The sequence below is a fragment of the Heloderma suspectum genome, chromosome 5, assembly GCF_057233095.1.
Source record: "Heloderma suspectum isolate Gila_16-S chromosome 5, 16-S_ref, whole genome shotgun sequence".
Lineage (NCBI taxonomy): Eukaryota > Metazoa > Chordata > Lepidosauria > Squamata > Helodermatidae > Heloderma > Heloderma suspectum.
This window is the reverse complement of record NC_139462.1, coordinates 224043663-224056867: the sequence shown is the minus strand read 5'-3', so window position 1 is coordinate 224056867 and position 13205 is coordinate 224043663. Positions and strand designations below refer to the sequence as shown.

Here is a 13205-nt window from a genome sequence, read left to right as displayed (position 1 = left end):
TGCAATGAATATGAACTTGAGCATGCTCCGGGAGAGAGCGCAGGACAGGAAGGCCTGGCGTGCTATGGTCCATGGGGTCACGAGGAGTCGGACAGGACTGAACAACAACAACAACAACTTGGGGCTCCAAGGCAGCCTTCCATCGAGGAACCGACCAGGCCCCACTCCTGAGCTTTAGCAATGTAGGAGTCTCATCTGCACTAAGACCATGCTCTGGACCCATGCTCTGGACCCAATGCAACCTCCAGAGCTCCATGCTCTGGACCCAATGCAACCTCCATGAAATTAATGAAGCTGGTGTCTGAGTTAAAGTAGATGCTCCTTACTAACTTGTGTGCCTGCAAAGTTTGCAATTCAGCAATCAATGGACATTATACTGGTATGCAGATGTGGCATACACCAGGGCCCCAAACCCTCATCCTCAGTGGAACCTGATCCCTTGTCCTCTGAGGAGGCTCTGAAGTTAAGAGCTCAGGAAGAGGACTTGGTCATGGAAAGGCATCATGAGGCTTTCACTTCCCCAGGACCTAGTTTCCCCGAAAGATCCCAGGGGCCGGCTCCCCTGCATCCAGAGGAGGTTGTCTTGCCATCCATCCTCAGACTCTGGCCATGAGGACACTTGCATGCCACAGCTACTCCCACGTTGCTGTAGCTGGAGGCTGCTAAAACAGGCCAGGCCTCTTTAGGAGACAAAGTCTCACAGTGTAAAGGAGGAGCCAATAAGCCTAAAGGCAGGCAACTTCCTACTTAACCTACTTAAGGCTCAGTCTTGATCTGCTCCTTGTTGACTCAAGGTACAGATAACCCTGTATGGCTTCCAGACCCATTTGGAGCTTTCTGTGGTGCTGATCTCTTCCCATCGTGCCTACCTGAGAAACCTGACCTAACCTGAACCCTGCTCAAGATCTGATCCATAGCAGATCCCTGCAACCCAGGCTACAGTGCAGGGCATTGGCAATGGCCTGAAATCGTACAAGATGCTGCATGAACAAATTATTGTAGAGTTTTATACCATGCTCTTTAAGAAAGAGCACAACCTGTGTTATTCTGGCTGCATAGATCACCTATGTGGCCATCAGTGTGTCTTAATCAATGTTCATCACTGCAAGTCCCTTGTATGAAAAAAGGTTGTTTCTGTTTTCCTTCAATCAGTCAAAATTGTTGTTGGGCACCCAACTCTCAGTGTACATATATCAACACCAGAGCGGGGTAACATGCCCCAAATGCATCCCCCACCCTGAATTTACTCAAAGTCAGTAAAAAAAAAAAGTAACAAACAAAACCTCTGACACAATGCATTTGGGGAAAATAAAGATGGTGGCTGAGGCCAGAGTGCGGAGTTGAGGCAGTGAGGGTGGGGGGAGGGAGGAACCAGCAGCAGTGTGTGACCTGGGATTTGCCTGGCTATGTTGCATGGTGGCACTGCCCTGTCCTGAGGAGGAAGAATGATTGTTAAATCAGCCTAACATCCAGTGGCCAATGCAAACTCTGCCTATTGGTCCTCTCACTTGAATAATGCTGTGCCTGATGCACCAAAGCGCTGGAAAGCTCAGCACTCAAATATAACCCACCCACCTCAATAAAACCAAACTAGGAAAAGAGAGCCTTACCCATGGTTGTATCTTCATCAGGTCTGTATCCCACTGACTGAGGGCACTTGTGCTGTGTCTGCCTTCAGTTGCAAAGGACGCCCCTGTGACAGTGAGAATGGAGATATTTATTTACTTAATTTATAACATTTCTCTCCTGCCCTATATCAAGATCTCAGGGTGGCATACAGATAAAATCAATGTAAACAATATAAAACAATAAATAATGTAACACCTAAAACATATTAAACTACTGAACAAGCTAAAACCAGTTAAAATCTAAAACAATAAAACAGTTAAAACAACGTGCTAGGGAATGCATTTAGCCCTCAAAGGCTTTGGTAAAAAGCCACCGAACCGAGACCAATGTCTGTGTCAATCGGGCCTCCAAGGGGAGGGCATTCCACAACCGGGGTGCCACAGCAGAGAAGGCACTCTCCCACATCCCACCATAGTCTATGTCTCGTACTGGTGGGAGGTCCCCTCCAACAGATCTCAGTCCTTGGGCAGGCATATATAGGGAGAGGCACTCCCACAAATTTTGAGGTCCCAAGCCACTTAGGGCTTTAAAAGTCATCATCAAAACCTTGAATTCTGACCAGAAGCGTATTGGCAGCCAGTGCAATTGCTTTAAAACCGGTGTTATATGGTTTTTATGAGGTGTTCCGGTCAGCAGTCTAGCTGCTGCATTTTGCACTAGCTGCAACTTCCGAGTTGTCTTCAAGGGCAGCCCCACTTAAAGTGCATTGCAGTAGTCTAATTGGGAAGTTACCAGCGCATGTACTACTGTGGCTAGGTTATCCCTGTCCAGGAAAGGCCATAGCTGGCAGATCAGACGAAGCTGGCCCCAAGTACTCCGGGCCACGGAGTCCATCTGGGGCTCCAGTGACAGGGATGGACCTAGGAGTACTCCCAAGCTACACACCTGCTCCTTCAGGGGGAGTGCAATCCTGTCCAGGACAGGTCGCTTACCCAATTCCCGGACTCAGGAACCACCAGTCCACAGAGCTTTCGTCTTGTCAGGATTTAGCTTCAGTTTATTGGCCCTCATCTAGCCCACTATAGCCTCCAGGCACTGGTCCAGCACCTTCACTGCCTCAGCCGACTCCGACGACAAGGAGAAATAGAGCTGAGTATCATCAGCGTACTGGTGACACCCCACCCCAAAACTCCTAATGACCTCTCCCAACAGCTTCATTTAGATGTTGAACAGCATGGGGGATAGAATAGAACCCTGTGGCACCCCACAGCTTAAAAGCCATGGGGTAGAACAGGAATCCCCCAGTACCACCCTCTGGAATCAACCCTGCAGGTAGGAGCGGAACCACTGTAGCACAGTGCCCCCATCTCCCATCCTGCAGAGCCGATCCAGTAAGACACCATGAACAATGGTGTCAAAAGACACTGAGAGATCCAGGAAGATCAAAAGGGTAACACTCCCTGCCTTCCATCCGGAGTAGGTCGTCAGTCAGAGCAACCGAGGCCGTTTCAGTGGCGTACCCTGGCCTGAAACCAGACTGAAATGGGTCCAGAAAATGAGTTTCCTCCAAGAACTTCTGAAGCTGCCCAGCCACCACACGCTCAAGCACCTTGTCCAAAAAGGGGATATTGGCAATGGGGCGATAGTTCTCACACACTTCTGGGTCCAGGGAGGGCCTCTTCAGGAGAGGGCACACTACAGCCTCTTTCAAGGCAGCAGGAACCACCCCTTGACAGAGCGAAGCATTTACCACTCCCTGGACCCACACAGCCAGTCCACCCACTAGATCGTATAAGCCAAGATGGGCAAGGGTCAAGCTTACACGCGGTGGACCAGACTGATTCAAGCGTCTTATCCACATCATCAGGCTGCAACAGCTGAAACTGATCCCAGGAAACACAACCAGAAGGAACACTGGACACCTCCCCAGACTCTGTGATAACTCTGGTGTCAAGTTCTGAGCGAATATGAGCAACTTTCTCCTCGAAGTGCCTAGCAAATTTATCACAGCAGATGACCGAGGGTTCCAATCCCAGTTTCTCTGAGCCTGAGCAAGATCAGTCAGAGCTATTAGCTCATGAGCCCTGTAAGTGGCCACAGCTTAGTGACAGAATACAAGTTTTGAGCATATTAGGTCAAAGCTGACCACATCTTCATACAGCCGGAAATCACACTACACTGTCTCCATCCCCCCCAGACTCTTTGTCCCTCTCATCACCCTAGAAGTAAAGCAACAAATGTTGCTATGGCTTGTTAATTCAAACATCGCACCAAAACATCATTAGTGCAGACCCACTACAAAACATGGTTTCTGATTCTGGCTTGCTGGCCAGTCAATGGTTAACGCTTCCTTCACCATGGTGCGGCATGGTGTCTGAACTCCGCCCATGTAGTCTTGTTGAAGTGGAGTGGTGTCTTACCCGAAACAGAGAATTATTGAAGGAGCAGCTGTGTTTTCAGCTAATGGCTGAATTCTCTTACTTGGTGCTGGTGATGTGCCATTCCTGTATGCTGACGCCAAGGCTAAAGCAAACGGCATGTTACACCACAAGCAATACAGCAGGGGCGTCAAACCTCTTTTAGAGAAGCTCTTGGCGGCTATATTCCACTGGTGGGTGGGCCAAAGGCAAAAGAGGCAGGACCAAAAATACCAGCACATTCCAGCGTAAAGTTCTTACTGCCAGTAACAAAGTCTTAGAAGAGGCATTTCAACATTTTAGAGTGGGCGAATGTGCAAAAGCCAGGAAACAATCACATTATTGGTGGTTGGGGAAAAGGGGTGTGGCCAACTGAGGGCTGGATTTGGACCCCAGGCAAGACAAATTTGTCTGCCGACCTAAGGTTTAACACCCTGCATTAGAGGTAGCTATGGTTAATGGCTTCTGAAACTGGTATGATCAAAACAGGAAAGTATAGTTAATGGAAGAGTTCCTGGTTTGTTCATTCTTACTGCAAAGAGTGGAGCAAAGGGGCGAATAGGGGTGGGGTGGGGAGCAAAAACGCTCATACATATGTCCACTTATTAAGGCAAGATATGGGGCCATAGCTCAGTCATGGAGCACACATGCTTTGCATGCAAAAGGTTCGATCCCCGACATCTCCAGGTATTGCTGGAAAAACCCCTGCCTGAAACCCGGGAGAGCTGCTGCCAGTCATTGTCAACAATACTGGGCTAAATGGACCAATGGCCTTATTCAGTATAAGGCAGCTTCCTCTGTTCCTATATGGATTGTCCAAACTGGCCCACTGTTTGAGCAATCTCACTCTAACAAGCAAACAAAAATGGGCTCTGAATTCTCCCTCTCTAAACTTTCTTTCTAGCCCTAGGACTGTAAAATGTTCACAAATGCATATGACAACTGCAGACAAAGCAGAAAATACTTCCAGGTACAATCTAAAAACAATGCTGTAAACGTTCGAGACATCTTCAGACTCTAGTGATGGCAAGTAGAAGGATATTTATTCAAACTTATTTTGAGAGATTTGGGCAGGAAGAAGAGAAAGATGCCTCAAGACAATAATCTGAAGTGGATATCTGAAGCTAAACATGTTGTTCCTTTTGCTTGCTGTTACTTCCTATCTGAGAAACCACACAGCTCTGTTTGAGAACAGAAACTTCGCTGAATTGCCGCTCATTCTTTAATTTTAAGGAAGAGGCAAAATAAGGCATATGTGAAGGTTCCAAATTCACTAATCTAAATTGGGGCAATGACTTATAGGACTCAGTCCAGTCACCAATGACATCATGTGAAAAATTCCCACAAATGAAAATGGAATTAGAAACAAGCAAGTGGGACCTCAACAAAATGTTGCCATGTAGAGCGTTCCAACCAATCAGCCATGCCCTCTTTCAGGAGTCTCCACTCCATCCTACCCACCCCGTTTTCCATTTTTCTCCCTCCAGCCATCAGCCTGCATGCCATCATCATTAACACACTCATTTCTCATTGGGTGTTGAGGGTAGGGAGGAGGGTTGACCACTTTGGGTTTTTCCCCATAAAATGTTTCTACACCCACAAAGCATGAGGTCTCCCTGAGCCTTCTTCTTGTGTGTGGATGGTTCCGTTTTGGCTATATAAGGATCTGTACCCAGACACTGAGCTATTTCATATGATCATCACAGACCACTGTGGCTTATTTAACACAGTCCACTGTGGCGCGTGCGGGTAGCCATTTTGAATATTCAGTTCTTGACCAGAGGTTGCCATGGTTTGTCATGTCATCTGAACCCAGGTGCCTGGGCTTGTTTGAAGGTTAAACAACCCTCAAATAACTGTACAACAACGCTTGCTGCCTGGGTTCGGATGACATGACATGCCACAGCAATCCCCCGCTGGGGGGTGAATGTTCAAAATGGCCGCCCACACATGCCATAGCCCACCATGACTTAAATAAGCCACAGTGGGGGGTGGCGATCCTGTGAACCAGGTCAGTGTGTTCGCTATAAGTATATATGATCTGGAAATGACTTAACATCTGATATCAAAACTAGAAAAACCCAAGGCCTAGCAAGATATCCAATTGCACTTAAATCAGTTTAAGCTGATTTGAAATTGCTTTCCCCAAAGAATGCTGGGAAGCACAATCCTGTGAAGAGATACTATTTCACTAGTATTTCCAGCTTAATTGGAAGCCAGGCATGCCTGTTATAAGTTTCATAATGTAGACATGGCCAAACAGTATGATTCCCTGCCCTTGGCCTGGCAACTCTGACATGCATCTTCTAAAGGCGCGATCCTATGCATGTTCAGATAGAAAAACGCCCTACAACTTTCAGCATGCCCCAGCAAGCTCTGCTGGCTGTGGCATGCTGAGAGTTGTAGGTGTCTAAACATCCATAGCATTGCACCCTAACTTTACTTTTTTTAAAATATTACAGAATATACATGACTCATACAAATATAAAATGTTACAGTTGTCTATGTAAACAACTCTAGAATTACAATATCTATCAATATACAGAAATAAAAAATAAATAAACCAAATAGATGTAAAACATAACAAACTACAGTTAATCAACTGCGGAAGTCAACTCATACAAACTTTCATGAAAGAAAAGCTCCTATATTTGTCAACATCTGTACTATATCTTGTTTCATAAAGTGGATACGCAATGACCAATTGCTAGAAATGTTCTCCACCTTTTGCCTACGTTCTCATCTCAGCTTTCTTCCAAATCTTAGCCATTCTCTAAGAAGAATGGGTGTAGCTGAAACTTCCCACCATCTCTGAACTAAATTTTATCTGTTGTCCACATATTTGCTGACTTTACATTTCAGTAGGGTTGGCGGAGAATTTCTCCCCGAAACTTCGGGGGGCCGAGCGCCAACGTGTTCGGCCCCCCGAACAAGTTTCGGGGAGAAATCCTCCGCACCCCCCCCGCCCCCCGCACACACCCCCCGGGACGGGACTTACCTTCGCCGAATGTCCCTCCCGGCGGCGGGTCCGGCCGGCGGTTCGGCGGGTGTTCGAGCGGGGCGGGAGCGGCAGCCGGTCTTTCGACCGGCTGCCGCTGCCGCCATTGCAATGAAAGAAAAAAAAAATGCCCCCTGATAGGCTACGTGACGATTCACGTAGCCTATCACGGCTAGATTTGCAAAGTCAGCCGTGATAGGCTACATCAATGTTCACGTAGCCTATCACAGGTGACTTTAAAAAAAAAAAAAAAAGTGTGTACGGATAATGGCGGCCCCCATAGGGAGCCGCCATTCCCGTTCCTTATTTGGTCGCCGTAGTCTACGTAAACATTTACGTAGACTACAGCGACTAAATAAGGAACGCGAATGGCGGCTCCCTATGGGGGCCGCCATTAGCGTACGCGCTTTTTTTTTTTTTAAGTCACCCGTGATAGGCTACGTGACGATTGACGTAGCCTATCACGGCTGACTTTGCAGATCTAGCCGTGATAGGCTACGTGAATCGTCATGTAGCCTATCAGGGGGCGTTTTTTTTTTTTTTTAAACTTTCGCGTTCGCGGCCAGACGAGGCGGGAAGCCTCCTCCCCGGCCTGAATTTCGGCCGGGGCGAGGCGGGAAGCCTCCCCCCCCCGGCCTGAACTTCGCGGGTGGACCAGCAAAGCGCCTCCCCCCTACCGCGAACGTCCTTCGAGGACAGGTAAGTGACTTTCGTCCACCCCTACATTTCAGAGCCTATGGACTGTGTATCAAGATTCAGTCATATTTAGGGTAGACCCACTGAAATCAATGGGGCTTAAGCTAGCCATGACTAGCTTACGCCCCACTGATTTCAATGGGTCTAATCCAAGAATGACCAAGTCTGGCTCCAACCCATATACAGACACATGATTCAGCAGTCAAGAGGCCCATGTGGTAGGGGATTTGCCCACATAGCTCTGTTGTGCACAAAAATGAACCAGGCAATGAAATGCCACCGGGCTAGCGTAAGCCTATCTACATAGGCCAACATGGGGGCAAAGCACTAGCTGTAGGATGCTCCTGCACTGTTTGAAAGCACGATAATGGGGCCCCCATATTGTCAGAAGGAGTTGCTTGGATAGAACCAGGAATCGTTGGATCCCTGTGCTGATGACCCATGTGGGATGACCCACTAGGATGCAGGTTGGAGAGCTCCCTGGGCGATGAAGCGGCTTCAGGCTCCAAGGCAACTCCACCCACCTAAGCAGCCTATTGGCTCCCCGTGACCTGGAAGGACTATAAAGGGTTCCAAGTCAGGTTGGGCCCAGGCAACACCAGTCTCCACTGTGCCTGCTTGGCCGAGACAGCTAATTCCTGATTCCTCAATCTGTGGCTGCTGGAGATCCAGTATTGATACCTGTAATACCTTGTGGCATGTGACTGTACGCGGGATAGAGATGCAAATGGCTTAATTGCTCTGCACAAACTGCCTAATTTAACTAACATTCCCCAGTGCAAGTGTGCAGATGTCTCTGGAGAAGTCACGGCTGCTTACCTATAGTTGAAGCTAACTCCGTATGCCTGCCCTAAATCCAGTTATGAGAAATACCAATTTAATCCAATCTGCTGACCAGTTTTTAAACTACTGGTTTTTAACAGAGGTTGGTACGGGCTGCAAAAGTCACCCAAATTCATCATCACTAAATATGGGTCTTTCCTTTGTTTTCTGAGTGGTGCTGAAGAAACATGCCAAGCCTGGAGAATTTAAAAAGCAAAATAAAAAGAGTTGAGCGGAAAAAAACCTCTTTTCTTTAAAAAGATCCCACCACACTAACTTTCAGCAAGTTTCCGGGAGGACTGCCAGCCAAAGCACAGGAGGTGGCGTGTGTGTGTGTGTGTGTGTGTGTGTTGTTTTTAAAAATGTACTACGGAACTGTTCAAAAATATTATTGTCAGTGTTATTTTCTAAAGATCTTGGGGCCAGCGGCAGGGTAGCACTACTAGCATGTGCAGTCACCAAATAATGAGAAATGGCTTCAAATACATGCCTATTTATGCCCTGGAAAAACAATGTTTGGTTTGATTTGAAGAAGATTGGCTAACAACAACAACAACAACATCGCATTGCAGTTTATTTGCAGCTGGGCACCTATAGATTCCCCTTCATGGATCACTGCCTTGTTGTGGCGAAGGGGCTTGCGTAACTCAGTGAAGCCATAAGCTATGCCGTGCAGGGCCACCCAAGACGGACAGGTCATGGCAGAGAGTTCTGACAAAATGTGGTCCACTGGAGAAGGAAATGGCAACCCACTCCAGTATTCTTGCCAAGAAAACCCCATGGAACGTATCACAAGGCTAAAAGAGATGACACCGGAAGATGAGCCCCTCAAGTCGGAAGTGTCCAATATACTGCTGGGGAAGAGCAGAGGGTATTTCCAAGTAGTGCCAGAAAGAGTGAAGCGGCTGGGCCAAACCCGAAAGGACACTCAGCTGTGGATGTGTCTGGTGGTGAAAAGAAAGTCCGATGCTGCAAAGAACAATATTGTTTAGGAACCTGGAATGTCAGATCAATGAATCAAGGCAAGCTGGAGGTGGTAAAACATGAGATGGCAAGATTGAACATCGACATCTTGGGAATCAGAGAACTAAAATGGACAAGCATGGGCGAATTTAATTCAGGTGACCATTATATCTACTACTGTGGGCAAGAATCTCTTAGAAGAAATGGAGTAGCACTCATAGTCAACAAAAGGGTGGGAAAAGCAGTACTGGGGTACAATCTCAAAAACGATAGAATGATCTCAGTACGAATCCAAGGCAAACCATTCAACATCACAGTAATTCAAGTCAACCAGTGAGGCCGAAGAAGCTGAGGATGATCGGTTCTATGAAGACCTACAACACCTTCTAGAACTAACACCCAAAAAAGATGTCCTTTTCATCACAGGGAATTGGAATGCTAAAGTAGGAAGTCAAGAAATCACCGGGATAACAGGCAGGCATGGCCTTGGTGTACAAAATGAAGCAGGACAAAGGCTAATCGAGTTTTGCCAAGTGATCATAGCAAACACTCTTTTCCATCAGCACAAGAGGCGACTCTACACATGGACATCACCAGATGGTCAATATCGAAATCAGATTGATTATGTCCTTTGCAGCCAAAGATGGAGAAGCTCTATACAGTCAGTAAAAACAAGACCTGGAGCAGACTGTGGCTCAGATCATGAGCTTCTTGTTGCAAAATTTCAACTTAAATTGAAGAACGTAGGGAAAACCACTAAACCATTCAGACATGACCTAAATCATATCCCTTATGAATATACAGTGGAGGAGAGGAATAGATTTAAGGGATTAGACGTGACAGACGGAGTGCCTGCGGAACTATGGATGGAGGTCTGTAACATTGTTCAGGAGGCAGCAACTCAATCCATCCCAAAGAAAAAGAAATGCAAGAAAGCAAAGTGGCTGTCTGATGCTTTACAAGTAGCTGAGGAAAGAAGGGAAGTGGAAAGCAAGGGAGAAAGGGGAAGATATATCCAACTGAATGTAGAGTTCCAGAGAATAACAAGGAGAGACAAGAAGGCCTTCTTAAATGAACAATGCAAAGAAATTGAGGAAAACAATAGAATGGGAAAGACTAGAGATCTCTTCAAGAAAATCGGAGATATCAAGGGAATGTTTTGTGCAAAGACGGGCATGATAAAGGACAAAGAAGGCAGGGACCTAACAGAAGCAGATGAGATTAAGAAGAGGTGGAAAGAATACACAGCAGAACTATACAGGGAAGATCTTAATGTCCCTGATAGTCATGATAGTGCGGTCACTGAACTTGAGCCGGACATCCTAGAGAGTGAAGTCAAATGGGCCTTAGGAAGCATTACTTACCGAGAACTACCGAAAGTACAAGCTGGGTTTCAAAGAGGCAGAGGAACTAGAGATCAAATCGCCTACATTCACTGGATCATGGAGAAAGCAAGAGAATTCCAGAAAAAGTCTATTTCTGCTTCATTGACTACGCTAAAGCCTTTGATTGTGTGGATCACAACGAACTCTGGCAAATTCTTAAAGAGATGGGAGTACCAGACCACCTTACCTGTCTCCTGAGAAACCTGTACGAGGGTCAAGAAGCAACAGTAAGAACTGGACATGGAACAACCAATTGGTTCAAAATTGGGAAAGGAGTATGACAAGGCTGTATATTGTCGCCTTGCTTATTTAACTTATATGCAGAGTACATCATCAGAAACGCCGGGTTGGATGAATCACAGGTCGGAATGAAGATTGCTGGGAGAATTATCAACAACCTCAGATACGCAGACGATATCACCCTAATGGCAGAAAGCGAAGAGGATCTAAAGAGCCTCTTGTTGAGGGTGAAAGAGGAGAGTGCAAAAGCTGGTTTGAAACTCAACATTAAAAAAACGAAGATCATGGCATCTGGCCCCATCACTTCCTGGCATATAGAGGGGGAAGAAATGGAAGCAGTGACAGATTTTACTTTCTTGGGCTCCAAGATCACCGCAGACGGTGACTGTAGCCATGAAATTAAAAGACGCTTGCTCCTTGGGAGGAAAGCTATGACAAACCTAGACAGCATAGTAAGCAGCAGAGACATCAACTTGCCGACAAAGATTCGTATAATCAAAGTTATGGTTTTCCCAATAGTAACGTATGGCTGTGAGAGCTGGACTATAAGGAAGGCTGAGCGCCGAAAACCTGATGCGTTCGAACTGTGGTGCTGGAGAAGACTCTTACGAGTCCCTTGAACTGCAAGGTCAAATCAGTCAATCCTAAAGGAAATCAACCCTGAGTGCTCCTTGGAAGGACAGATACTGAAGCTGAAGCTCAAATATTTTGGCCACCTAATGCGAAGAGAAAACTCCCTGGAAAAGACCCTGATGCTGGGAAAGATCGAAGGCAAAAGGAGAAAGGGACGGCAAAGGATAAGATGGCTAGATAGCATCACCGATGCAATGAATATGAATTTGAGCACACTCCGGGAGAGAGCAGAGGACAGGAAGGCCTGGCGTGCTATGGCCATTGGGGTCACGAAGAGTCGGACACGACTTAACGACTGAACAACAACAACAACCTATAGATTGGGATTAGAGACTGAAAACAGATTAGCCTTCATCATTATGTCATTATATAAATCTTCCGTGTGCCACATTGCAAATACTGTGTACAGTTCCGGTTTCCTCCGTATCAAAAAGGAGATTGCAGAGCTGGAAAAGGTACAGAAAAGAACAGCTAAAAATGACAAAGGAGGGCACACAGCAGAGGGTGTGCTACACATCATTAGGCCTGGACACACACGTGAGCATCCACTGACACTAGGAGGCATGGGAAATGTAGGTTTCCATGCTTTCTGACATCAATAGTCACTTGGGACAATGAGGAAAAGGCTAATGCTTTTCTAGATTTTTTTGTTTAGGAAAAAGGCAACTAAGAAGCCGGGTGGGAAGGGAGACACACATGACAGAGGTCTATAAAATCATGCCTGGGGTGGAGCAAAATCATTTTTTCAGCCGCTCTCATATAAGACTTGTGTTGGTGGTCAACTACCAGGCCCGGCCTGGCAGAGTAAGACAAATGCTGAGCCACCGTACCTGCCAGCAGCCTCCTCTTTTTATCTTTATGTTAACTTTTTTTATGGTCTAGTGCTATAAAGAAGAGTACTGAGCCAGGTGGTCGCAGCCCAGCACTGTCTTCCTTAGCCCCAGCACCTCTGGGCCCCAACCGCAATGTATATATGTACACATCGTAACAGCGTAAGAGCCATGCTGGATCTGACCAAAGCTATCTAGTCCAGCATTCTGTTCACATAGTGGCCAACCTGCTGCCTAGGGACCCATCATGTCCAGGATTATATCACTGCCTATATATTGACAGGGAAAGGCAGGATCCATGCTAGCTGGGACGAAGACAGCAGCTTAATTTTGCAAGCTACACGTCAGTACCTTTAATGCAGGAATGGGGAAGCTCTGGCATGTGGCCTCCATGCAAAAGCTTCTTTTGCTGTTATCTCTGATTGCAAAAGGTTATTTAAAAGCAATACACCTTTAAATACACTACAAAGAATCCAGCTGTTGGAAAGGTTTTGAGGTGTACATTTTGCAGACAGGAGAGGTGATGCACAGAACTGAGGTGTGCATTTTTATTTTGCAGTCAGGATACCTGCTTACTGGTGAGTAGACACACAGAGGCTTGGTATTTGGGATGCTCTTTGAAAGTCCTGCTGAGTGATTCAGTCCTGCTTAT

At 46.6% G+C, this 13205-nt stretch overlaps 1 protein-coding gene across 1 annotated transcript in view; it reads right to left on the bottom strand.

Annotated features, from left to right (window-relative positions):
* LOC146345212 (mitogen-activated protein kinase kinase kinase 3-like) overlaps positions 1-13205 on the bottom strand; it is a 130294-nt gene that overhangs the window by 81581 nt on the left and 35508 nt on the right. Inside the window, exon 2 of the mRNA XM_084859423.1 lies at positions 1611-1693. Within this exon, the coding sequence (XP_084715549.1) occupies positions 1611-1614 (4 nt within the window). The 5' untranslated portion in view covers positions 1615-1693. The remainder of the gene's footprint in view (positions 1-1610; positions 1694-13205) is intronic.